At 65.7% G+C, this 25,055-nt stretch overlaps 6 protein-coding genes across 9 annotated transcripts; 5 read left to right on the top strand and 1 right to left on the bottom strand.

Annotated features, from left to right (window-relative positions):
• Positions 1-75: 75 nt before the first annotated feature.
• TMEM138 (transmembrane protein 138) lies at positions 76-3,144 on the top strand. The gene is made up of 5 exons (XM_068397831.1): positions 76-135; positions 1,195-1,430; positions 1,512-1,683; positions 2,582-2,657; positions 2,792-3,144. The coding sequence occupies exons 2-5, from the start codon at positions 1,303-1,305 to the stop codon at positions 2,902-2,904; spliced, it is 489 nt and encodes a 162-aa protein (XP_068253932.1). The 5' UTR covers positions 76-135; positions 1,195-1,302; the 3' UTR covers positions 2,905-3,144.
• Positions 3,145-3,477: 333 nt separating this feature from the next.
• TMEM216 (transmembrane protein 216) lies at positions 3,478-4,404 on the top strand. The gene is made up of 5 exons (XM_068399538.1): positions 3,478-3,506; positions 3,655-3,756; positions 3,872-3,964; positions 4,083-4,284; positions 4,389-4,404. Exons 1-5 carry the CDS (start codon positions 3,494-3,496, stop codon positions 4,402-4,404), a joined length of 426 nt encoding a protein of 141 aa, XP_068255639.1. The 5' UTR covers positions 3,478-3,493.
• Positions 4,405-4,953: 549 nt separating this feature from the next.
• On the bottom strand, positions 4,954-14,193 carry CPSF7 (cleavage and polyadenylation specific factor 7). 2 transcript variants are annotated; one of them, XM_068397753.1, is made up of 10 exons: positions 14,165-14,193; positions 13,403-13,521; positions 9,842-10,060; positions 9,133-9,236; positions 8,887-9,032; positions 7,123-7,531; positions 6,910-7,028; positions 6,628-6,796; positions 6,291-6,464; positions 4,954-6,195 (listed from the first exon to the last, which is right to left on the bottom strand). In XM_068397753.1, exons 2-9 carry the CDS (start codon positions 13,454-13,456, stop codon positions 6,296-6,298), a joined length of 1,389 nt encoding a protein of 462 aa, XP_068253854.1. In that variant the 5' UTR covers positions 13,457-13,521; positions 14,165-14,193; the 3' UTR covers positions 4,954-6,195; positions 6,291-6,295. The 2 variants fall into 2 exon arrangements, with proteins under 2 accessions (XP_068253854.1, XP_068253853.1); XM_068397752.1 differs by having other exon boundaries at positions 14,124-14,188.
• A 39-nt stretch (positions 14,194-14,232) lies between these two features.
• On the top strand, positions 14,233-16,045 carry SDHAF2 (succinate dehydrogenase complex assembly factor 2). The gene is made up of 4 exons (XM_068397832.1): positions 14,233-14,346; positions 15,022-15,245; positions 15,530-15,639; positions 15,748-16,045. Exons 1-4 carry the CDS (start codon positions 14,332-14,334, stop codon positions 15,876-15,878), a joined length of 480 nt encoding a protein of 159 aa, XP_068253933.1. The 5' UTR covers positions 14,233-14,331; the 3' UTR covers positions 15,879-16,045.
• Positions 16,024-18,549, top strand: SAXO4 (stabilizer of axonemal microtubules 4). Of its 3 annotated transcripts, XM_068397758.1 has the most exons (8): positions 16,024-16,558; positions 16,637-16,745; positions 16,835-17,040; positions 17,518-17,618; positions 17,706-17,756; positions 17,871-17,933; positions 18,024-18,096; positions 18,183-18,547. In XM_068397758.1, exons 1-8 carry the CDS (start codon positions 16,024-16,026, stop codon positions 18,305-18,307), a joined length of 1,263 nt encoding a protein of 420 aa, XP_068253859.1. In that variant the 3' UTR covers positions 18,308-18,547. The 3 variants fall into 3 exon arrangements, with proteins under 3 accessions (XP_068253859.1, XP_068253858.1, XP_068253856.1); XM_068397757.1 differs by having other exon boundaries at positions 17,518-17,756; positions 17,874-17,933; positions 18,183-18,549; XM_068397755.1 differs by having other exon boundaries at positions 17,518-17,756; positions 18,183-18,548.
• A 579-nt stretch (positions 18,550-19,128) lies between these two features.
• Positions 19,129-20,454, top strand: LRRC10B (leucine rich repeat containing 10B). The gene has a single exon (XM_068397804.1). The coding sequence runs from the start codon at positions 19,129-19,131 to the stop codon at positions 19,987-19,989; it is 861 nt and encodes a 286-aa protein (XP_068253905.1). The 3' UTR covers positions 19,990-20,454.
• Positions 20,455-25,055: the final 4,601 nt, after the last annotated feature.

Genomic DNA, 25,055 nt, shown 5'->3' with positions numbered 1-25,055 from the left:
CCAACCCTCCCGGGTCCGGCGACAACAGAGAGCGGCGGCCAGAGCGGCCCCCGCGCGGCTCCTCCAGCCGCGCACTTCCGTCCCCGCCTCGCTGGGCCGCGCCGTTGCCGTGGAGACGGAAGATGGCGGCCGCAGGTCAGCGCTGGGCCGCTCCCGGGGTGCGGGGCGGGGCGGGGGGGGGACGCGGCGGGGGCTACCGGTACCCACAGCCCCGGGCACCGCGGATTACCTGTGCACTGTGGAGAGGGAGGGGCGGGAGCCGGGGGCGCGCCGCTGGCGGGGGGGGGGGGGGTACCGTGGCCTACCGGGGTGGGGAGCAAGGGGGGGGCCCGGTGGCACTACGGGGGCTGCATGGGGAGACAAGAGGGGAGCCGGGGGCCGCGCACGGAGGGGACGGCTGCGTGGTGGCTGTGTGAAGGTGTAGGGGTGCCCTGGGGCTGGGGGTGCCGTGGGGCTGGGGGTGCAGGGTCTGCCCCCTTCCCCGCCATGTCCAGCCCTGTGGCTCCCTGTCGGAGAAGGAAGGCCTCAGTGCAGCACTCTCCTGCCAGGCTACAGGGGATCCCCCCCTTTTCCTACGTCCCCCATCCCTCGGAGCACCCCCTTACCTCCCTCTGCGTCACGTCCCTCCGTCCCCGGCGCTGCCGTGCCGCCGTCCCCAGGCAGTGCGAGCCCCGGGCCAGCTGTCAGCGGTGGGAGAAGCAGGCAGGAGGGCTGTGCCTCTCTGACCGTGTCCTCGTCCCCTCTCTGACCGGCTGCCCCAGGCAGGGTACATGGTCCTGGGGTGGGGCAAGGGACACGGCGTGCCCAGGCCTGTCCCCGTAGCGTGGCCTGCTCAGCACTGCCCGTGGAGCCGGCGGCACCTTTAGGGTTTGTCCGGGGTGAGAGGTGTGAATAACCCGCCCGGACGCTGCTCGCTGGGACTCGCACGTCTCCCTCACCCCTGCGTTTCTTCCCGTCTTGTTGAGATGGGGGAGGCTGGAGGGTGGCAGGGAGAGAGCGAACCTGAGCCTGATGCGTGGTGAGAAGAGAGGGGAGACAGCTTATTTGTGAGGCCAGGGGCAGAGCACGGCTCCGCGGCGGCGTGCGAGCCGGTGACTCGCCCTCCCGTTGGGTTTCCTGGCAGAGGAGGTTTGCGAGGCGCAGGGGGGTGCGTCCCCCCCCCGCCAAAGGAAACCTCCGCTCGCCTCCCTCCAGGGCCTGGCTGTCGGGAGAGGCGACGCTGAGCCCCTCAGCTCCGCACCATGAGCTGGCTCTGCCGCTGGGGATGCCGGGGCTGAGACCTCCAACCCCCGGAGAAGGAAGATGCTCCAGCCCAGCAACTACAGCCTGGTGCTGTTCCTGCAGTTCCTCCTGCTTTTCTACGACCTCTTTGTCAACTCCTTCTCGGAGCTGCTCCGCACGGCCCCCGCCGTCCAGCTCGTCCTCTTCATGTGAGCGCGGGGCGGGCGCGGCGGGCAGGGCGGTGGGGCAGGAGGGCTGGGGTCTCACCGTGTCTCTCTCTCCTCCCCCAGCATCCAGGACATCGCTATTCTCTTCAACATCATCATCATCTTCCTCATGTTCTTCAACACCTTCATTTTCCAAGCCGGGCTGGTCAATCTTCTCTTCCACAAGTTCAAGGGCACCATCCTGCTGTCGGGGGCCTACCTGGCACTCAGCATCTCCTTCCACGTCTGGGTTATGGTAGGCTGGGGGCTGCTGGTGTCTCCTGAGGGTGGGCAGAGCGTGCTTTGCTGCCCACAACCCCCTGCTCCCTTCAATCCCTCTCCCACGTGAGGAAGGCCACCATCTACCACCGCAGGGACAGTTCACTGTCCCCCTGCCAGTCCCTGCACACCCCCCCTTAGGCGTGGGGCTGGAAGGGAGCTGCCCCGTCCCAACCCCATCCCTACACGCCGTGACCTGCCAGAAAATCCTCTTTCCCCAGGGGAAGCCCAGCAGCTCCAGCTCCGTGCTGGCACAGAAGCCCACGCTGGGATTAATCCCCGCTGAAGGCCGTGACAGCAGCTCCTGCTTTACCTGGGATTAATCCCCAGCAAACACCAGTGCTCCCAGCCTGGGGGCAGCCCCCTCCCCGCTGCCATCAAGCAGCACCGAGGGCTGTCAGAGGTCCTGGGTCTGTCCAGACACCATCTTTCCCTTCTCTCCCTTCTCTAAACTCCCTCCTGGCCCCTGTCCCAGCCCACAGCCCCCAGAGAAGCCACCCAAACGCCCTGCCCAGCCCCTGGGCACCCTCCTCCATCCCCCCTCCACCCTCTGAGCGAGGGTCTGTCCCCGGGGCAGGGGAAGCGCTTCGAGCTGGGTGGGGGGCTGCTGGGTGGGGGGCTGCCGCGTGCTGGTGCTGCCCACGCCATCGGGGCCGGGGATTTGCAGGGATCTGAAGCCTGAAGCTGGAATCGGTCCCGGCTCGCTGGCTAAATCCCCTGAGCTGCTTAACCTTTGGGGTGGGGGGCTGCTCCCCCAGCCGCCAGCGTCACCCCCGGCCCATGCACAGCCTCAGGACTAAGGGAACCCGAGGTGCTGCCCCCAAACTAACACATGGGTTATTCCTGGCTCCTGTCTGTCTGTCCGTCCACCTCAGAACCTGCGGTGGAAGGACTCCAGCCGCTTCGTGTGGACCGAAGGCCTGCAGACCCTCTTTGTTTTCCAGCGGCTGGGTAAGGCCTCGTGGTCGTAGGGACCCTGGGGGGGTGCTGACCCTTTCGGGGAGCCGGTGGGGGTGAAGGTGGGGGTGAAGGTGGGGGTGAAGGTGGGGTCTCCCCTCCCTCACCCCCCTCCCTCCCTCCCGCAGCGGCCGTGCTCTACTGTTACTTCTACAAGAGGACGGCGGTGCACCTGGGCGACCCCCTCTTCTACCAGGACTCGCTCTGGCTGCGCAAGGAGTTCGAGCACTTCCGTGGCTGATGACGGCTCCCCTCGGGCTCTGGGCAACCCACCATCTCTCCCTTCACTCCCCACGCCTCGCTGGTCCCGGTGGGGACGGCTCCAGCCCAGCCTTCCTCCTCTTCCTCACGGTGACCAGCGCTTGTGCGGATGCCGGGAGTCGGTGGGAGGCTCACGGTGCGTCCCGGTGCCACAGCCCCTGTTGGGATTTGAGTGGTTTTTTTGTAAACAGTTAAAGAAATAAAGTGGCTGCGTTTTCCAGAGGCTGCCTGGGGTCTGTGCGCCCCGAGCCCCCCGCCCCGGCTCTTCCCTTCCTCCCGGTGACGGCCGCTGCCATCCCCCAGCCTTACCCCGGCCCGAGCCAGCTCAGCGCGGCGCTTGCAGACACATATTAGGGCTGTTCCCACCTTGCTCGGCCTAACGTAGGAAGGGAGGCAGAGCCGGGGGGCTCCCCACCCACCCGGACCCCCGCAGTCCCCTTCGGCCGGGAGTGGGACTCGAACCCGGGGCTCCTCGGCCTGGTCCTCCAGAGCCATAGAGAGGGCGGGAGAGAGCGGCCGGGCACCTTCCCGCCCCGGAGCGAGGGCGGCGGTTTCCATGGAGATGGAAGATGGCGCCCAGGGGTGAGCGCGGCGGCCGCGACGGGCAGCGGGGCGGGGGGTGGCACCGGGAGCGGGCCGAGGCGCGGCGGGGCCCGGCAGCGGGGCGGGGAGCGGGGCCGGGGGCCTGCCCGTGCCGCCCCCCCCGCCCACGGCCGCCTCGCCCCCGCAGGCCGCCAGCGCTCCTCCGCGCCGCTGCACGTCCTGCTCTTCCTCAACGGCTGGTACAGCGCGACCTACTTCCTCGTGGAGGCCTTCATCTTCGTCTACAAGGGTGAGCCCCCCACCCCGGCACCCCCCTCCGCACCCCCAGGGCCGCGGGCTCCTGCCCCAGGCCCGGGGGAGCCCGTGGGTGCGGGCCGCGAGGGCAGCGGTGGCTGTGCCCGCAGTGCTGCTGCTGCCGTACCCCGTCACCAACCTGGTGCTGGACGTCGTGCTGCTCTTCCTCTACCTCGGCACTGAGGCCACTCGCATCTTCTTCGGTGAGTCCTGGGGACAGCGGGGTGACACCGGGCTCCAGACGGTGGTGGAGCCGTTTACCGTGTCCCCCCCCACTGCAGAGCCCTGTGGGGGACAACCCCCTACCCGTGTGCCCCGCAGGGTCCAAGGGCAACCTGTGCCAGCGGAAGGTGCCGCTCTCCATCAGCCTGGCCCTGACCGTCCCGGCGGCCGTGATGGCGGCTTATTACCTGCTGCTGCAGACCTACGCCCTGCGCCTGGAAGCCATCCTCAGCGCCATCCTCCTCGTCTTCTACGCCGTGGAGCTGCTGCTCGGCGTCCTCGCGCTCGTCTCCTTCTCCAGGTACCGCTGCCCGTCCGCGCCGTGAGCTGGGCGACGCCAGGCCTGGCGCGGTGAGCTGCCAGGCCGGTTTGGCACCGACACACCCCCTCTTTCCTCCTTCGCAGCGTGGATTCGTACTGAGGCCAAAGGACCGGGCCCAGAGCGGCACAGGTACATGGTGGGGACAGGGAGCCAGCGGCCCCGGTGCCACCTCCAGCTGCCAGGCCAGGCCTGCAGGCAGCAACGGGCAGCGGAGGGGGGGGTCTCCACCCTGCCTGCTCTCCACGAGCGACCCACCGGGCAGCACCCACCCGCTGCCACCCAGGACGTGTGACGCACAGGTCACTTCGAGGTACAGAGAATTATTATTTTTTTTCTACTGCCTTCTCAGAAAAATTCATTATTTTCCAATAAATATTTATTTTTACCTGGTGTCTGGGCACGGGGCATCAAGCTCAGGAGCTTCCAGCGCTGCCCTGAGCCGGCTTAGGGGGGCACAGGAGCCCCTCAAGTGTCAGAGGATGATGAGGGTCAGGGCCAGCGAGCGCAGAGGCACTAACAGTCCCCCAGCACTGCTCTCCCCTCCCACACAGCGGCCCTAAACCGCTCCCAACCCCACTGGTTATTACCTACAACCCCATCGTAGGGGGGGATGAGGCCACGCGACAGACGAGCCCTCACAGCGCCGGCTAAAAGACTGACAACGTCATCGAGTTTATTACACAATTTCCAACCTATCAGAAAGACAAACAAATCTAGTCACTGCGAGCAGGAGGGGCAGCGCCTCGCCGGGTGGTTAATTAGGGGGGTTTTTGCTCTGCACTTTTTTTTTTTTTCCCCTCCCTATTTGGAAAGAAACTAAAAATTTGTGTCGTTAAGTAAAAAAAAAACAACCCAGAACTCTCCCCACCGTGCGCTCCCCCCGCCCCGGCGCCTCATGGTACTGTACAAGATGTGGGATTTTTGTTTTGTTTTGCGTGATTTCACCCTAAAAAAACCTCCAGAGCCAGGTTGCTCTTGTCCAACAACAGTTCAGAGGGCACCGCCGCCCACCCGGCCACCCTGGGGAGCTGCCACCCATCCTTGGATGCCACCCTGTGTCTCCTCAGCTCCCCCTGACCCTCCTGGGCTCTCCCCTCTCCTGCTGAGGGGACGCAGGGGACACAGCGGGGAAAGGGGGAGAGGACCCCAGCCCCAGCGGGGGACAGGGGGGTCCCCAAGGGCAGCCCCACAGGGGGGTGGCAGCCACCACGCCACGCTCGGCCTCCTCTGCTTCCTCTAAAACAAGGAAGGTGCTGCTGTTTGAGGAGATGAGTGTGGAGGAGGCGACGCCGTTGTGGGGAACCCTGGGGGTAGAGGGGAGGGGTGACCCCCAGCCCAGCTCCAGCCTCCCCTGCCCAGCACGGAGAGGGCAACGGGGAGGAGAGGGGGAAGCAGGAGCGCGGCGTCCCAGGGGACAAGGGGGACCCCGCGCTGGCACTGCTGGGGACAGGAGTCCCCAGGCGAGGCGAGAGGCTGGTACGTGGCTGGTACCCTGGACCGCTTCCAGCGACCCCCGGCACACGCATGGGGAGGGGTCCATCCTCTCCGGCCACCCCCGGGGGCTCACAAACCTCCCTCCGTGGCAACAAAAAAAAAAAAGCACCATTTCTCTTTGGGTCCGAGTGTCCACGGAGCTGAGCGGGGCGGCCCCGGGGGCAGGCGGCCCCCGGCTCCCCGCCTCTCCCCGGGGACTGCGGGCAAGGGCTGAGGGCCCCAAGGCCACGAGGTGTCGGTGGGTGGGAGTCCCGCCGGGGCACGGCACGGCGTTTCCTTGGGTGCCCAGAGAGAGCTGGGGGGTGGCAGGGAAGGGGCAACGGGGGGGGTCGGTCACGTAGTCCTGGTCGAGGTGAGGAGATACGAGTCCATTAAAAACCACTTACTGCCAAATTCCTGCGGGGAGAGAGGAGAGGAGCGGTCAGGGCAGCGCCCAGCACCCTCCCCACCCCCTCAGCCCTCGAGACCACCCCACCCAGCACCGGGCTCACCTGTCTCAGTGGTGCCGGTCCCTCTCTCTGTCCCTGTCCCGATGCCGCTCGTGCTCCCGGTTCCGCTCCTGGAAATAGTCCTCGTGCCGGTCGTCGCTGTGGAGCAGGTCCCGGTGCCGCCGGCTGCTCTCACGGGACCGGCTGGGAGAGCGCTCCCGAGACCGGTGTCTTTTCCTGAGGGGGGGGAAAAAAGAAGATAAAAAAAAAAAACCCCTTTTGGTCACCTCCAGAGAGGATCTCGCTGAGGTGGGGACAAAGAGGACGAGCAAAGCTCCGAGATGGGGTGTGATGAAGCCACCCTGACGCAGCTCCAAGCCCCCCCCCCGCCCGCCGGTACCTGGAGGAGCTGCTGCCGGCGCCGGTGCTGTAGGACTTGGCTTCGATGCCGTGCAGACAGTCCTTGAGGGAGGAGAGGAGGACGCGGCAGCGCTCGTCGTTCGCCACGCGGGACTGCTTGATGACGGCGATGGCCGTGAGGAGGGTCTCGATGGCGTCGCTGTAATCCCCTGGGGGAAGCAAGGGGGGGCGGGCTGAGGGGTTGTGGACCTGCTGCTGGATGGATGGGGTGGGGGGGGACACTGGGGGACACTGGGGGACACAGGGACATGGTCACCGTTACCTGCGCTGGCGCCGGACACCGCCTTGGAAATGGCGCTGCTGGAGATGGCCCGGTTCCTGTTCATGATCTCCTCAAACTCCACCTCGCTCACGGGGGGAGGCGGCGGGCCGAGCTCCCGGCTGCGCAGGAGGCACACATGTAGGGGGGGGTCAGTGTAGCTCGCCCCCTCCCCAGTTTTGTACCCCAGCCCCCCCCCTTTCTGCCCCGTCTCACCTGCTGTGGTTGTAGGGGGCCATGGCCTTGCCGTAGGTGTCCGGTGGAGGACCCAGGGCCGTGTTGGGTGGGGGGAAGAAGGCTGGGTTGAGGTGCAGGGCGGGGGGGACAGCCCCCGGGGGTGGCACAGCCAGGTGGGGGGGCAGTCGAGGAGGCGGGGGCATGAGATGCTGGTAGTGGATGCCGGGGGGAGGCGGGGGGACGCCGAAGCCGGAGGAGAGGGGCGGTGGGGGGGGCATGGGCGGCGGGGGCAGCCCCATGAGGGGCAGGGCGGCGGGGGGGCGGTTGAAGAAAGGCAGGACGGAGGGGGGCTTCTCCACGCGGGCGGGCGGCAAGGCGTTCTCCGTCGGCGTGGCACGGCCGTCCACCGCGTCCACCGAGTCCCGGGAGTGGGCCCGCGGCGGCACACCTGCAGGCGGCACGGGGAAGAGCCGTGAGTTGTGGGCCGGAGAGCCTGCACGTCTTGGAGGCCTCCTCCTCCTCCTCTTCCTCCCCACCCTCCTTTCCCACAGCTCAAGGTGCCCAGAGAAAGATCCAGCCAGCCCAACGTAGCCTCCGCTTCCACGTGCCTCCAAGAGGGTCCCAGCTCTCCAGCAAAGACCCAGGGACGCTCGCCCTGGGCCAGCGGGGCGCTGAGGAAGCCGCCAAGCAAGGGGGTTACGGGGACAGAAGCAAAAAGCCACGAGAAACGGCGAGAGATCCCCCAGCAGAGAGGCCACTGGGCCCCCAGGCCCCGAAGATGGGTTCAGAAAGGTCTGAGCGAGGGGACAGAACCCAAGTGGAACACGAGGAGACAACCCAAGTGCCGACAGCAACAGAGCTGCTGGAGGAAGGAAGACTCCGTGCCCGTCTGCCCGGGACAGGAACCCTGGCTGAGTCCAAAGAGGCTTCGAGGATGAGACAGGAGAGGTACGATGGTGGGCACTGCCTCTGCCCGAGCCCCTCGGGGGAGCCACGGCTCCCTGCCAGCCGTCAAGCAGGGCACTGTTTGAGCAGAGCTCAAGGCAAGGCCCCTGGGGACAGGCTGAGACTTGGCCTCCTCATGCGTGGAGAAAGGAAGCCACCCTGCTCCACCAAACACGAGGGCAGGTCGGGACAGGGCGTAACAGCGCCTGGCACTGCCAAGCAGCCGATGGCTGCGGGCACAAAGGTCATGGCTACCCCGCTGCAACAGGGCCAGGGCGCTCGGGAAGAAGGGCTTTCCTTGCACGGATCTACAATGACCACAGCTGGCCAAGACCTCCTCGTAGGTGCTCCTGCCAGGACAGTCCCTGTGGCTCCGCAGAGCCCTCCCGGCACGGGGCCGGGGCGTCGCATCGCTGCGGAGTGAGGCGAGGACCACCTATTGCCATTGTAGAAAGCCCACGGCCAGGCCCCAGCTGGAAGACTGCGTCCAGTGTTGGGCACCTTACCTCCGCAGGGATGGACAAAGTCTGGAGGAGATCCAGAGTTACTAATAGCTATGGAGGGTCTTAGCTATGTTGGTAGGCTGAAGAGCTTAAGCCCATTCAGTTTGGAGAGGAGGAGGAGGAGGAGGAGGCTACGAGGGATCTTCGCAGTGTGTGAGCACCTAAAAAAGGGGATCATAAAGACTCGGGTCAGGATCTAATCAAGACTCGGCAGCAACAGGAAACAACCCCCAGAGACTCCTGGCTGTGGTGTCCCCCCCCACACCCCGAGGTCTCGGTGGGTTCAGCTCTGCTGGGGGATCTGCGGGGCGCAGCATGGAGGCCCCCCCCGCCCCGTCGCCTTCGCCTCACTCACGTTTGCGAGCCTGTGCCTCGAACTGTGACAGGTTCTGACGGGTCGCCAGCCTCACCTCCACCTTGTCCCCGTTGAGGATTTTGCCTGGCAGAAGCTCCAGGAGTTTGTGGACCGAGTTCTCAGAGGCGACCACCACCTCTGCGTACCTGCGGGACAGCCCGGCGGTCAGCCAGCCCCGAGCGCTTCCCCCCGCCCTGGGAGGGGGGTAGGGACCCCCGTTGTCCCCACAAGCCCCTCGGCTCTCACCCTTTCGACTGGCCATTGGCTCGGTTCTCGGCGAATTTCAGCTCCACCACGTCGTAGACACCGACCGAGCGGATGGTCTGGATGAGCTGCTGGTCAGTCGTCCACTGAGGGGAAGAGGGGAGAGGCGGGTGTCAGCTCAGCAGCCCTTTGCAGGGCCCCGGTGCCCCCCACCTAACCCAGGCTCAGCGCTCAGGGGGGCTACGGACACCCTTGGAGCCCCTACAGGGAGTTTAGATCAGCCTTGAGTCTGAAACAGGCCCTGGACACAGCTATCAGAGGTTCTTGGGACAAGACAGAGCCGTCCCAGAACTGTCCCCAACAGAAGAGGACACACTCATGCACCCCTGGGACAGCAGAGCCCGGCCGGGGGCAGCAGCCGGTGCGAGGAAGGCACTGGAGCCGCTGCTCACTCCCCCCAGACCATCTGAAGCCCCTCAAGGCTACAAATCCCTTTTCCCTGAGGATCACGAGGTCAAGCCCAGCTCACGACACTGGGTCAGCGTGGACTGAGGAGGAGCAGCGCCCCCAGAGAGCCCTGCAGCCCCCCCAGAGAGCCCTGCAGCCCCCCCAGAGAGCCCTGCAGCCCCTCGGGGCTTTCTCTGGAGGATCCCCATCTGCGTACGCACCACAGGAGACCCCAAGTGCCCACAGAGGTGGTCTGGAAGCCCCCCTTGGCAGGCAAGAGCAGCCAGGCAGCGCTCCCACTCACCCAGGAGAAGCTGCCCACGTAGACGGCGGCCCTCTTGTTGCGCAGCCCGCTGTACGTGTAGAGGATGGCGGGGGATTTGCTGTTGGGTTTGGGGGAGGGCTCCGGGCGGATCTCCGGGGGTGCCTCCGAGCTGCCGGTGCGGCTTTCGGGGGGCTGCGAGCTGGCTGCCAGCACGTCGTCGTACAGGTCCATCTGATCAGCATTACTGAACTCCGAGTCCTGCGAGGGGAGAGATCGTGAGCACCACCCGGGGGGTGAAACCTGCGGCTCGGGAAGGGACCCCGTGGGCTGCAACCAAACCACGCCGGGCCCTGGGCTTCTGAGCACCCCAGGCTTGTGCAATCCACCCCCGTGTGCACTCTCGCTCCTGGGCCACGCAGAAATCCCTCTTGCACGTCTCCGGGCCAGCTGCCCGAGCTCCTCAAGTGGCCAAGCATTAAGGCAAGCCTCACAGCAACGGGATCAACACCTTTCCTCAGCAATGAGGATTAGCAGTGCCCCGAAGACAAGGTGACGGGCTCTGCTTTGTGATGCTTGACACAACCCCGAAGCGTTTTTTACCCATAAGGAGGCGGAGAAGGGAGGAACACTCCAGGAAGCAAAACCACAAGGGCTTTACCCCGCTGGCGACCTGCTCTGGCTTGTTTTTTCCTCCTCCCCACACTTCAACTACAAGCCTTTCGCTTTCCCAGCCACTCCTGCACCGAGCAGAGGGGCAGCTCACCTGGATGTCACAGAATCACAGAGTCAATGAGGTTGGAAGAGCCCTCTGGACTCATCGAGTCCAACCCTTGCCCTGACACCACCGTGGCAACTAGACCAGGGCACTAAGTGCCATGGCCAGGCTTTTCTTAAACCCCTCCAGAGATGGTGACTCCCCCACCTCCCTGGGCAGCCCCTTCCAATGGCTAATGACCCTTGCTGAGAAGAAATGCTTCCTAATGTCCAACCTGAACCTCCCCTGGCCAAGCTTGAGGCTGTGTCCTCTTGTCCTATCGCTAGTTGCCTGGGAGAAGAGGCCGACTCCCACTTCACTACACCCTCCCTTCAGGTAGTTGTAGACTGCACTAAGGTCACCTCTGAGCCTCCTCTTCTCCAGGCTAAACACCCCCAGCTCCCTCAGCCGTTCCTCGGAGGTCAGACCCTCCAGACCCTTCACCACCTTGGTCGCCCTCCTCAGGGCCCCAGCTGGCCCCAGCAACGGGACGAGACACAACTCACTGGGAGGCTCCCAGCAAGGAGCTCCCCTCTGTAAGCATCCAAGGGCCAGAGTTCAGTGGTAGAAAACCCAAACGCCTTCTCGCTCCGTCTCCCCTCCTCACCGCAGCCTTTCCACGGCACGAACCAGCCACTGCAGCAGCTTCTGAGCTGTGGACTCGAGTGTCCCAGATCTGCCTCCCAATCCCCACCCCGTGCCGGGCTATATTTAATTGGGAGCGTGCAGCGAGGGCTGTGTTTACTATGGCTCTTCAGGCTAATTGCTCAGCCGGCTTCAGCGTGCGCCGAGCATCCTTTCAAGCTACAAATTACTACGTTAGGATCCATCCCATGCAGCACAAAACCCAGAGGTTCTGCTCCCAAATTTTGAATTCCAGGAGTTTGAAGGCATTTTGGACAACATCTGCCAGAGAGAGCGTGAGGTGGTTCAACCCCCAACGCCACGAGGGTCAGGGAACAGCACACGTGTGAGCTCGGGGGAGAGGTGGGGATGGATGCTCAGCAGACAGCTTTCAAAATGTCACTGAAATATAAAAATCAAACTATTCCCCCCCCCCAAACCCTCTCGACAGCAGCATCCGTTTCGAAGGCGAGTTGGAGCTTCCGCAGGCGGCGATTTGAGGCGCGGAGCTGATAAAAAAGGTTACAAGAATTTCAAGAGGGAGCAGTATTTTTGTACCAGATTCTCAAAACAGCTTCCACTGTTTGTTTAATCCACCCTCCCACACGCCTGCCCCCACCGAGCGCCTCTGGACACGGCCCAAGGCTGGAAGATTTTTGCCTGAAAAGTTTCTGAAAGTCGAGAACAAAAATAAGGGCGGGGGGGTGTAGAGGAGAAAACTCGCTCGGAAGCCCTCAGTGCTTCAGGGATGCTTCAGCTCGGGAGGTTTTTAGAGATCCTCTGGGTCCCTTCATGCTCTCCTTGAAGAACTAACAGCCTGATGGGAAGATGGTGTAGAAGTACTGACAGCCCCCACGCTCCCAGGCCGCCCCACAGAATCACTGAGGTTGGAAGAGCCCTCTGGGATCATCGAGTCCAACCATTGCCCTGACACCACCATGGCAACTAGACCAGGGCACTAAGTGCCATGGCCAGGCTTTTCTTAAACCCCTCCAGAGATGGTGACTCCACCACCTCCCTGGGCAGCCCCTTCCAATGGCTAATGACCCTTGCTGAGAAGAAATGCTTCCTCATGTCCAACCTGACCCTCCCCTGGCCAAGCTTGAGGCTGTGTCCTCTTGTCCTATCGCTGGTTGCCTGGGAGAAGACATTCCTACGTCAACTCAAGCCACTGGTTTTGTCATCCTTCCTGCTCCAGGCCTTCGTGGCAAAGCCAACCTGCAGGATGGGCAGGACAGAGCGCCGTGAAGCAGCAGCAGAGCTCTCCTGTCACGTCCTCCTGCCCGTTTGTCGTTCATCGGTCGTCCTGAGACGGTACAGCCGGTTCCAACTCACACCCACCACCGTCCCAGCTCTCCTTCTCCAGACAGGAGACGCCACGTCCGCTTGCGCTGCTGCCCTTTGGCGTTCTGAGATGCCAGAAATGAAGTTTCCTGGTTATTCTGTGCACTTGTCAACTCCAGCTCAGCCACCTCCGCGCCAGTCTGCACCTTCCATCCATATTCCCCCAGCTCTAGCTCCACCTCCTCCCCAACTCTGTTAAGAGCAAACTGCATGAAAACACACACATTGAGGCCATTCCTAAGCCAGAGCAGTTCCCTTTGGTCCCAGCACGGTAAGAGATTGTTTAATACACGAGGAATCCACGTTCTCCTGGATCCCCAAACTCTCCAAAATCTGCTGCTTTACCAGCCACACACACATCCCTTCTCCACCGTTTCTTCCTGCGAGTCCCAGACGGCCCCGGGATGGGCGAGGTGGCACATGAGCATCTCTCCGACCGCAGCGAGTCCCCACCACAACGTCCCAGCCTCAGCGGTCCCGCGGGTTCGACGCTCCAGGTCCCCTCGCTGCGCAGCTCCCTGGCAGTGCCTCGTCCAGGTTGGGTTCCTCCCTTCTCCAGCCAACCTCCAACTATCCCCTTCCACCTGCTCCAAACCCTGCCTCCCCCTCCCCAACGTTTTATGACCATCCACATGTTGAACCTCTGGTAAAACCCACAAAAAGACCCTTTATTCCCAGCTCGAGGTGGCAGCCACTGGGATTTAGGAGCACTCCCAGCCCTCGGGACTCTCCAGCGCTGTGCCACCCTTTCCCAAGCGCAGCAGCCAGCGGGTACATCCACGCTAATCACTCCTTTGCCTCGTTAACAAGTCGGACGACGCCGGTGACAGTGCCCTCCCCCACCAAGGGGGACCCGCTCGCCCAGCCCCGCCGCTCACCTGGTTGAACTCCTCGTCTGCGTAGATATCGATCAGATCCACTCCCTCGGACATAGTTCCAGAGGCGGGAGCAGGAGCCCGGGCTGGGACCGGGGCGAAGCGGGAAGCCCAAAGGTGCACTGTGGGGCGGGAGAGGGTCAGCGTGGCGCTGGGGACCCGCTCTGCATGTCCCCCCACCCCCAGTCCCCTCTGCCCCCCCACCTCTCTCTATAGGACTGTGCCCCCCCCCCAGACAGACCCACAGCCTCACCCCAGACCCCCCCGGGGGCCGCAGCAGCTGCAACCCACCCCGGGGGCAACCCCACCTCGACCCCCCTCTCCCTCAGAGCCACCCCAGGGGGCAACGTGGCCCCGTTTCCCCCCCACCTGGGGGCGACAACCCCCCTCAGGGGGCAACAACAACCTGACCCCCCCACCCGGGGGCCACAGACCCCCCCGACCCCCCTAACCGAAACCCACCTACTCCCCCCCACCCCGACCCTTCCCCGGTGAAGCTCCCCCCCACCCCGGGGCAGCCCCTCCCCAGCGGTGGGGTCCCACCGCCCGCCGCCGCCGCCGCTCCCCCGGGCCCAGACCCGCCCCCCCGCCGGGGGTGAACCCGCCATATGGGCCCGGCCCGGCCCTGCGGAGCGGCGGGGCCCGGTGAGGGGGGTGTGGGGGGGTGTGAGGGGAGGGGGCGGTGGGTCGCGGCCCCCCCGGCCCGGCCCGTCCCCGCCGTTACCGCCAGCAGGCCCCGCGCGCGCGCGCGCCAACCGCGCTCACCGCCACCGCCAGCGCCGCCACGTCACGCCCCTTCCGGTTTGCGTCACGCCCACTTCCGGCCCGCCCCGCTTGGCCCCGCCCACTCCCCGCCGCCGCCATGCCATAGAGTCGGTCCGCCCGCTGTCACAGAGCGGCCCGGGCGGAGGCTAGAGGGGCCGAGCGGGGCTATGGCGGTGGCCAGGGTGAGGGGGGGGCCTCAGGGGGGGCGGTGGGTGATACGGGGGGAGAATGGGTGTTACTGGGGGCGGTGGGTGCGGAGACAGGGGCCTGGGAGAGGTGGGGAGTCGAGGGAGGCCCTGGGGGCAGCAGGGTCGGAGGTGGGGGGGGGAGTGTGTGGGATGGGGGGAGCGGGGACAGCAGGGTCTGGGGGGGATTATTGGGGGGGATTAGGGGCAGCAGGGTCTGGAGGTTGTGGGATGGGGGGATAGGGGGCAGCAGGGTCTGGGGGGGGCTATGGGATGAGGGATCAGGGGCAGCAGGGTCTGGGGGGGATGATTGGGGGGTATTAGGGGCAGCAGGGTCTGAGGGGTGGGGGATGGGGGGATCGGGGGCAGCAGGGTCTGGGGGGGGCTATGGGATGGGGGGATCGGGGGCAGCAGGGTCTGAGGGGGGGCATTATGGGATGAGGGGATTAGGGGCAGCAGAACAGGAGGGGGGGCCATGGGATTGGGATCAGCAGGGTCTGGGGGGGATTATTTGGGGGGTATTAGGGGCAGCAGGGTCTGGGGGTTGTGGGATGGGGGGATCAGGGGCAGCAGGGTCTGGGGGTCGGTGTGCGTGCTGGGGATCTCCCCGTCCCCGCTGTGCTGGGGCAGCCAGGCCTGACGTCCCCTGCGCTGTCCGTGTTCCTTCCACAGTTCTGCTCCCTGCCCCGGTGGGCTCTGTGCCGGCTCGTTTTGGGGCCGCTGTGCCTGCGGCGTGGCTACCGCGGGGACTCCCCGACAGACTCGGGGAAGGACGTGCTGGAGATCCCCTTGCCCCCTTGGCAGGAGCGTCCCGACGAGCCGCTGCAGACCAAGAGAGCCCGGCTGCTGTACGAGAGCCGCAAGAGGGGGATGCTGGAGAACTGCATCCTGCTCAGGTGAGCTGCCGGGGGCCCGTCCTCCCTCCTGGCGTCACAGCTCTGAGCCGAAATCCTTTGGGAAGGATGTGGGTGATTTCTGGGATGGAGGAATGAGGCGAAGCCAGGCGGGTTTGGGGACTGAAGCCGCGGTTAGGAGCTGAGGGCAGGAGGCAGGTCGCTTTGGAGCCAGCTCCTCCGTGTCCTTTGGCATCGTGTAGAGAGCTGGGCACCAGCCACAGTCGGTGTGTGTGCCACCTCTTCCTCTGGTCACCCACACTCATCCTCATCCCTCCTCTCTCCAGTCTCTTCGCGAAGGAGAACCTGAACCGCATGAGCGAGCGGCAGCTGAACCTCTACGACCGGCTCATCAACGAGCCCAGCAACGACTGGGACATTTACTACTGGGCCACAGGTACAGCCCAGCCGCCCGCTCCGACACCGGGGCACCGGTGCTGGGTGCGGTGGGGCAGGACGGAGCCGTGTTCTCTCGCTGCCCCTTTATTTCTGGGTTTTACCACAGAAGCGAAGCCCACGCCGGCCGAGTTCGACACCGACGTGATGGCCATGCTGAGGGAGTTCGCCAAGAACAAGAAGAGGGAGCAGAGGCTGCGGCAGCCGGACCTGGAGTACCTCTTCGAGCCACGCCGCTGATGGAGGGGGGCTGCCTTCATCCTTCCCAGCAGAGGGGCGCGGGGCCCTGTGGAAACACTGATGCTGCTGCCTGCCCTGTGGCTCCTCTCCTCTTCCTCCTCCTCTTCCTCCTCCGGCAGCGGCTCCCTCGGACTCTCAGGGCACGATGAATAAAGCCGTGGCTGCTAGTCCTGCCTCTGCTCTTCGGCAGCACTCGGGGGACGCAGCGGCAATCCCAGCTCGCTCTGGCACGTGCCAGCTCACCGTTGTCCCCAAGCTGTCCCTTGGAAACCCTTTTTCTGGGGACCCCACACCCTGTGGCGCTCTCCACAGGAGGTTGGAGTGGGGCATCCTGCCCCCCTCCCCGTGCCTTCTGCGGGGTGTCCCAGCTGGGTCCGTGGTCCTGGTGACAGTCCCTCTGTGGCTGAGGTCCCTGTGCGTCACTGTGCTGGTTACCAGGAGACCGTGTCACCATCCCAGGACATTCTGCAGCCACCAGGCCCTCGGGGCAGGCAGGGAGTGGCCCTGGGACAGCCCTGCCATGGCGTTTTCCTGGCTGGCTGTCTGTCCCCGCACCGAGCCGCGGTCCCAGTCCCGGTCCCTGTTCTGGCTGGGCACCGTGCCCCCCTCAGAGAAGGCGCGCACCGGGGGAAGCTCTGACCTCATGAACTTCTACGCCACGACCTACGGGGTGTCCTATGGTAGGGGGTCCCAAAGGCCTCCCCGAAGGTGGGGGTCTCCTACCCGGGGCTGAGCCCGCTCTCCCTGCTGTCACCCAGGCCAGCCGCATTTCCGTACCTGCCTCGGCCACCACTGTGACACTGGCTACACGTCCAACAACCGCTTGGCCACGTCCTTCCTGCTCTTCCCACGGGGCATAGCAGCAGGGTAGGTTCCCCTGCTGTGAGGGGGGACGGGGGGGGGCGGGGCACGTTTTGGGGCCCCTCCATCACAGCCACGCTGGCCTCCCGCCACAGCCACTACCAGGACACCACCACGGAGCACTTCAAGCCCTTCTGGTTGCCCAATCGCCGGAGCCCCCTGCCCTGGAGCGTCCACCAGCCGAGGAGGGGGTACGTCCAGGAGTGCCCCCTTTTCCGCCTGCACACCGGGGCGGACTATCACCCCAAAGCAGCCGCGGAGCCCAGCACCGAGAGCAGCCGCATCGGTTGTGCCCAGCCAGGTATGGTTTTAGGGGTGTCGGTGGTCCCAGGGCCAGCTCCCTCCCCAGGAGGTTTCGGGGTGTCGGTGGTCCCGGGGCCAGCTCCATCCCCAGGAGGTTTCGGGGTGTCGGTGGTCCCGGGGCCAGCTCCATCCCCAGGAGGTTTCGGGGTGTCGGTGGTCCCAGGGCCAGCTCCATCCCCAGGAGGTTTCGGGGTGTCGGTGGTCCCAGGGCCAGCTCCATCCCCAGGAGGTTTCGGGGTGTCGGTGGTCCCAGGGCCAGCTCCATCCCCAGGAGGTTTTGGGGGTGTTGAAGGCCCCCCACCCTGCAGCACACATCCCTGCCCACCCCCAAACGCAGGGGGACAGGCAGGACCCCCAGGGTGTACCCAGCACCGTGACACCAGGTAACTCCATGGCTGGCTGCGGTGTGCGGGCTGGGCTGGGGACAGGGCTGGGGACAGGGGGGCTCCCCCCTTGCCCCATCTGCTCCCCACAGATGTCCTGCAGAAGATCACCATTGGCACCGAAGAAGACTCTGGCTTCACCAAGGCCTTCCCAAGGAGGGACAACATCCTGCCAGTCCTGCCAACCCATCCCGTGAGCTCCCACCCCACCGGGTCCCCTGTCCCCTGCCAGGCCCCCACCCTCTCTGCACCCCAGGGGACACTTTTTCCTCTCCCGCAGCTCGGCGTTAGCATCACCACGACAGATTACCTGCCCTTCGTGTACAGCCCTGTAAGTGGGGCGAGGGGAAGGGGTGGCAAGACGAGACCCCCGAGACCCCCAGCAGGCAGGACTGGGGTGCGGGCAGGGGACACGTGTCCCAGCCACCCCATCTCCATCCTCCAGCAGGTCACTGAGATGTTCCCAAGCAGTTTCTGCAGGGAGGTGCCGGGCTGCCTGGCCACGGAGGTGAGCAGGACCCCGTCCCCCTGCCCGTCCCCACGTGCCCTCCCCATCCCCACCAGGACCGTGCACCCAACAACCCACCTCCATCCCCAGCTGCCGTTTGGGTACAGCACTGACCACGGCCAGCGCGTGACCCCCTACCTGACCTTGTCCTCTTCACTGCCAGGTGAGTTTGGGGTGACCCTGGGGGGGTGGCTCGTTGCCCTGGGGGGGCTCCAGCCTCACCACCTCGTCTCTCCTGGATTTTTCCAGCCCGGCGTTGGCAGCATCCAACCTGGATAGAGAGATCCACAGAGGACATCCAGCACCCCAGTGGCTTCAGCACCAACAACCACCCCACCACGCTGGGGGACACCCTCAGCCACCCCCTGGCGTAGCCCCCCCCGGGACGGCCCCAGGTAGTGCCGCTGCACCCCACCCTGCCTGGGGGTCCCCACCTCGGCGGTCACCCCTGGTTCTTTGGGGACCACCCCCCCCAGTCCCTGGGAGCCCCCAGAGAAATAAAGACCCAAACCAGCCTTCCTGGGCACAATTGTCACCCCTGTCCCCCTGAGACCCCTCATGTGGGGGACAGGCTGGCAGGGGGGACTGGCGGGGGGGGACAGTGGTGCCACCTGGCCAGCAGCCACTGGAGGGCTGTAGGAGCCCGGCTTTGCTTGGGGATGACACAGCTGAGTGCGGCGGGGGGAGACCGGGGAGGGGGGGACAGCGGGAGGAGGAGGAGGAGGAAGGAGACCCCCAGCCTGGGCAGGGGGGGGGGGTGTCACTTGGGGTCTTCATCCCTGCCCTCCCTGGCCCTGGGGTGTGTGACCGGGAGGTGTGGGGGGTGAGGGGGCACCGGGGGGGGGAGTTGTGCCCGGGGAGGGGGGGGCTGTGCCCGGGGAGGGGTCTGCAGCAGCTCCCCGGGGGTCCCAGGGGAGGTGGGCGGTGATAGAGGGACCCCAGGCTGCGGGGGGGGGCGCGGCCACGGGGGAGGGGGCGTGGCCACGGGGGAGGGGGCGTGGCCACACGGAGGGGGCGTGGCCACACGGAGGGGGCGTGGCCACGGGGGAGGGCGGAGCACACGCAGGGCATGGATATGGTGGGGGCGTGGCCTCCGGGGCGGAGGGGGCGTGGCCTCGCCGCCAGGCCCCGCCCCCGAGCTCCCATTGGCCGCGGCGCGTTGCCATGGCGCCGGCGTGGGCCCGGCCGGTGCGGGATGGGGAGCGGCGGCTCGGCGGGGCGCGGGGCCGCGGCCGTGGGCGCGGAGGGCGCCGAGCAGCGGGTGGAGGTGCGGGGCGGGCGGGTGCCGGCGGGGCTGTGGGCGCAGCGCGGGCTGCGGAAGCTGTACCTGAGCGGCGCGGGGCTGCGGGAGGTGCCGGCCGAGCTGGCGGCCCTGCGGCACCTCCGCACCCTGGCCCTGGACGGTAACGAGCTGCTGGAGGTGCCCGAGGCGCTGTGCGGCCTGCCCGGCCTGGCGCACCTCTACCTGGGCCGCACGGGGCTGCGGGGCCTGCCGCCCGCCTTCGCCCGCCTCCGCAGCCTGCGCTGCCTCTGGCTCGAGGGCAACTTCATCGCCCGCTTCCCCCGCGCCCTCCTGCGCCTGCCCGACCTCCGCAGCCTCCAGCTGGGGGACAACCGCCTGGCCCGCCTGCCCGCCGGCCTGCCCCGCATGGCCGGCCTGCGGGGGCTCTGGCTCTACGGCAACCGCTTCGAGGAGTTCCCCGCGGCCCTGCTGCGCATGCTTCACCTCCGCGTCCTCGACCTCGACCGCAACCGCATCGCCCGCTTCCCCGACCTGACCTGCCTCGCCGCCCTGCGCCTCCTCTCCTACGACCACAACCCCGCCCGGCAGCCGCCCAGCGTGGGCGACGCCGTGCGGCTGGTGGGCGACGGGGCGCAGGAGTTCATGGAGGCGCGGCAGGAGCGCCTGCAAAGCCTCCAGCGCCAGCAGGAGGAGGAGGAAGAGGAGGAGGAAGGCACCGAGGCCCCATTGGCAGCCCCCAGGGACGGATCCCTGCTGCTGGAGGATGAGGAGGGCGGCTTTGCAGCCCTGCCGGGCTCCCCGGGGGAAACGTGAGCCACCGCGCTGCAGCCAGACACCCGCAGGGACGCGGCGCGGAGGGAGGGGGAGCTTCCACCGGGCTCCTGAGGACCACCATCTCCCAGCTAGGGCTGGGGAAGGAAGAAGCCCATGGCCTCCACGTGAAGGAGAACAGACGGTCCGAGGACCAGCATCTCCCAGCTGGGGCAGCGAAGAGCTGCTGTCTGGATCCACAGGGCTCGTGAGTCACCGTCGGGATGCACAAGCCCCACCTTAGAGCATCCCACGTAACCGCAGCGTGCCTTGGATGGGGGAAACATCCCTCTGACCTGATGGGTGACCCTGCTTGCCTGCTGGACAGGCCCCAGTGCTGCAGGGAGCCCGGCGTCCCTGCGACGCCTTCCCACGAGCACCGGGACCTTCCTACCATGCGCTGCAGCTGCCTCACCACCACCACACACGTCCTTTGCTCCTGGCTCCGTGGGGCAGGACAGGAAAAAGCAACACCACTCCATACACCATCACTCTGAAGAGCAGCGAGGTTTGAGAGCAACAGCCCAGACCCCTTCTCACCCCCGAGACCACCCCATCCCGCTGGTGGAATTGGGCTGGGGGAGAGCAAGGTCTCTGCCAGGCTCCTCCCAGCTGCCAGGTTTGGGAAGGAGCCGATGGAAACCCCACCTGGGCTCAAGCCTGGGAAGGGTTTTGCCTCTGCATGGGCAGAGGAGCCCCAGCTCCGGCTCTGCCCTGAAACGGGCACCGAAGCCAGGGCTGCCACCTTCTCCTTCCTTCCCCTCTCCGAGCTCCGTTTGCACCAAACTCAGGCAATAAAAAGCACAAACCTAAGAAAACCCGGTGTGAGAGAAAGGTGATGGGGTCTGTTTTCTGGGGGGGCTGCGGCAGGGAAGGGGGCTGCTCAAAACACACCAAGACCACCAGCTCCTCTTGGTTTTAACCTCCGAGGGAGCCCTGTTTTCCTCCGCTGAGCCATCTCCCTGCGGCAGGGGAGCTCGGCTGCGCTGGCACCGACCTCTCCCTCCGAGGGCTGGGGCTTGCTGGAGGTTTCAGACCGCGCATCCGCTTGGAAATTGCCAGGGGTTGGGGTTTGGGGGCTGGGAGGCAGCCAGCGCTCCTGCCACATCCTCTCGTTGATGCTGCCCAAGCTTTTCCCACCCTCCCCACTCCGCAGTGGGAACCGTGGCTATTTTAGAACCGGCAGAGCAGCCTCAGCTGCGGGATGTGCAGGGGCTGCCGGTGCCCATCCCTTCATCAGCCTCCGCTGCCGGAGCCCCCACATCCCCCCCACCTTCCCATTTCCATCCCCGCTTGCAGACGGTGGATTTGGGGCTCGGCAGGAGCTCGCCTCGCTCTTCCCCCTTGGGGGACAGGCTGTGGGTCCCTCCTGCCACCCAGGCAGCTTCACCCGTGGGGCTTGTAGCCACCGGGACACCCCCAGCCCCACGCGTGGCACCCTGGGGTGCTGAGTATGGCAGCGGGTGGCTCCGAGCCCCCAGGGGTGCACGGGGGCCGTGCCACGGATCTGGGGTGCTGCTGCTTTGCCTGGGGAGACAGGGCTGCTAATTAGCAGGTAATTATCCATCGTGCCGCAGGCAGAGTCCCGCAGGACTCCGAGCCTCAGCTGTGACACGTCCTTTTCCGCCTGGCACACCCCATCTGCTGCCACCAGCTCCACGCAGACCCCCGCCAGCCGCTCTGCGCTCGGGGTGCAGGTGGCCCTGGGTGCCACCAGCCTGTCCCCGCAGCGGGGGCCAGCCCCAGAAGCTCTGACACCTGGCGACGGAGGGGTCCCTGCCTCCCTGCAGCCTTTCCCAGCCCTGGATTTCACACCCTGGGGCAGGGGCTGGGAATTTCGGGTGGGAATCATTGCAGACACCTCCCACATCGCTACGCACGAGGATTTCGGGGCTGCTGGCGAGCGCATCATCCCTACGTCTGTCTCTATATATATCCCTGCCTCCTCTCCCCCAGCCCCACGGCCTCGCCGCAGCTGGCATCACGCTGCCAGTCCCATCTGCTCCCGCTGCCTGCGAGCGTGAAGGGAAGAAGGGCTCAGACCCCCTCCCCGCGACAGGGGCACCGAGATCGCCGCGTGGGGACAAGTGTGTTTCCCTTTCGCTGCGTTCAAAGATGTGACACGATAAAAGAAACCTGGCTCTGGTGTCACACAGCCCAGAGAGCAGCCAGGCTCGGTGGCACCGAGCCCATCAATAGCTTGTTGCTGCCAAAATCTCCAGGTTTGGCTCTTCTGGACATAAACCAGAGCCTGGACGGGCGCTGGGAGCAGCGTCCTACCCTCTGCTGGGACACAGGGGACAGCCGTGTCCCCTCCTGCCACCAGCCACCTCTAATGCCACGTCCCTGGACGCTGAGGGATGCTGCCCTGGGCACGGAGGGCACGGCTCTCCTGCCATCCCCACGGGTGGAGTTTCTTTTATTTATTCAAGACCAGTGAATTATTTAACGTGTCACTCGAGCCTTCGCCCCGGCCACCCACGTGTCCCCTGCTTCGTCAACAGAAGGTGCTGCTCCACCTCTGACCCCCCCCTCCCAGAACCATATTGCTGCCCCTACCCGCTATGGCACCCCCCAGGGACCCAGCCCAAACCCCCCCGTGCACCCCTGCCCAGCTGGGACAGGCACTCACCCTTCTGCTGTGGCTGCTGCCCATGGGCACCCGCTGGCAGTGTCCCCTGGGGACCCCAAAGCCCCCCTTGGGATCCCAACGAGGCTCCTGCACCCCTCCTAGGAGCCACCTCCCAGCACAACCCCCAGGTGAAGCCACCTCGAGGAAGAGCTTCTTGCTAGGGGTGCTCTTAATGAACCCTCATTAATTGCCCTCGTTAACTGCCCTCGTTAGTAGACCCATCACAGGTTGGCCAGGTGCCCTGTGCAGCCCCAAGGGACAACCTGGACCCCCCAGGGATGCTCCGGGATAGGGACTGTCCTTGTCCCCTCCCTTTGCTTCACCCCCTTCACCCCCTTCATGTCCCCCCCGTTCATCAGGAGGTCCTCGAGCATGGCCTGGGGGGATACTGGGTGCTGGGGGGGATACTGGGTGCTGGGGGGGGATGCTGGATGCTGGGGGGGTTGCTGGGTGCTGGGGGGGTTGCTGGGTGTTGGGGGGATGCTGGGTGCTGGGTGATGCTGGGTGTTGGGGGGGGATGCTGGGTGCTGGGGGATGACGCTGGGTGGTGGTGGTGGGATGCTGGGTGCTGGGGGATGTTGGGTGCTTGGGGATGCTCGGTGCTGGGGGATGCTGGGTGCTGGGGGGGGGATGCTGGGTGCTGGGGGGGAATGCTGGGTGTTGGGGGGGATGCTGGGTGGTGGGGGGGGATGCTGGGTGCTGCTGGGTGCTCGGGGGGGGATGCTGGGAGGGGATGCTGGGTGCTGGGGGATGCTGGGTGCTGGGGGGGGGATGCTGGGTGCTGGATGTTGGGTGGGGGGGGGGATGCTGGGTGCTGGGGGGGGATGCTGGGTGCTGGGGGATGCTGGGTGCTGGGGGGATGCTGAGTGCTGGGGGAGGGGATGCTGGGTCCAGGGGGGGGATGCTGGGTACTGGGGGGGATGCTGGGTGCTGGGGGGGGATGCTGGGGGATGCTGCGTGCTGGGGGGGATGCTGCGTGCTGGGGGGGATGTGGGTTGCTGGGTGTTGGGGGGATGCTGGGTGCTGGGTGATGCTGGGTGTTGGGGGGGGATGCTGGGTGCTGGGGGATGACGCTGGGTGGTGGTGGTGGGATGCTGGGTGCTGGGGGATGTTGGGTGCTTGGGGATGCTTGGTGCTGGGGAGGGATGCTGGGTGCTGGGGGGGGGATGCTGGGTGCTGGGGGATGCTGGGTGCTGGGGGGGGATGCTGGGTCCTGGGGGGATGTTGGATGCTGGGGGAGATGCTGGGTGCTGGGGGGGGATGCTGGGTGCTGGGGGGGGGGATGCTGGGTGCTGGGGGGTGATGCTGGGTGCTGGGGGATGCTCGGTGGTGGTGGGGGGATGCTGGGTGCTGCTGAGTGGTGGTAGGGATGCTGGGTGCTGGGGGATGCTCGGTGGTGGTGGGGGGATGCTGAGTGCTGGGGAGGGATGCTGGGTGCTGGGGGGGGATGCTGGGTGCTGGGGGGAAGCTCAGCAATCTGCAGGTGACCCTGTGACCCCCATCCCCACTGCGGCCAGCGCTCTCCGCGGGCACACCTGCCCCCCGGCGCCACCCCCCACGTCCCCCAGCCCAGCGAGGAGGCACGGCGGCAGTTACTCTCTCCTTTATTCCCGAGAACAGGGGCTGCCTCCAGAAAACGAGGGGCCCCGCTCCCCAAAACCAGCATTGGGCGAAGGCAGCACCCTGCCCGCACCCCCCAGCCTCCCCGTTGGCAAAGGGGGGGACAGCCACCCCCACCACCCCGCTGCCACCGCCAGCCGGGCGTCCCCTCGCTCCAGCCGCTGTCCCTTTGGCTTTAATATTTTTTTGTCTTTTTTTTTTTCCTTTTTTTGTCTTTTTTTTCCCCTTTTTTCTGTATTTTACACACCGGTTGGATGTCCCCGTCACACAAAGAAGAGAGAGAACCCGGACGAGACCACGGCTAAGAGCTCTAGAGTTACAAATGAACACACAAGCCCCGGGAAGCCGATTGAGGACGAGAAATCCTTCGGGGAGAGAACAGGGTGCCCAAGGAAGGGGGTGACGGGTGGGCACCCACCTTGGCACAGCCCTGCCAGCACCCTGGGCGTGGGGAGCTGCTCCCCAATCTCTCGTAAATCTCTTCTTTTATGTTAAAAATAAAAAGAATATGATAAAAATACCCATGTCCCTAAAAGCGTTGTTATTACTGTGGTAGCAGTAGTATGACTTCTCTCCAGATTGTCCAAAAATCATCGAAAAAAGGGACTGCGGGGGCTGCTGCCACCGTGGCCCCACGTGGCTTGTGGCCCTGGGGTGGCAGGGATGTCCCCCCCCACCACAAAAGGACTTTCAGGGGGGTTCTGGTGCATCCCCCCGCCCCGTGTGATGGAGAAACGCCGTGGAGCACCTCGGGTGCCACCCCGCAGAGCCCTGTGTCCCCACGCAGCCCCGTGGGGTGGCATTAAGGTGGCATCCT

The sequence above is a fragment of the Nyctibius grandis genome, chromosome 4 (genome assembly GCF_013368605.1).
Source record: "Nyctibius grandis isolate bNycGra1 chromosome 4, bNycGra1.pri, whole genome shotgun sequence".
In the NCBI taxonomy this organism is placed as follows: domain Eukaryota; kingdom Metazoa; phylum Chordata; class Aves; order Nyctibiiformes; family Nyctibiidae; genus Nyctibius; species Nyctibius grandis.
The sequence above is the reverse complement of the archived record's forward strand: the minus strand, read 5'-3'. Positions and strand labels throughout refer to the sequence as shown.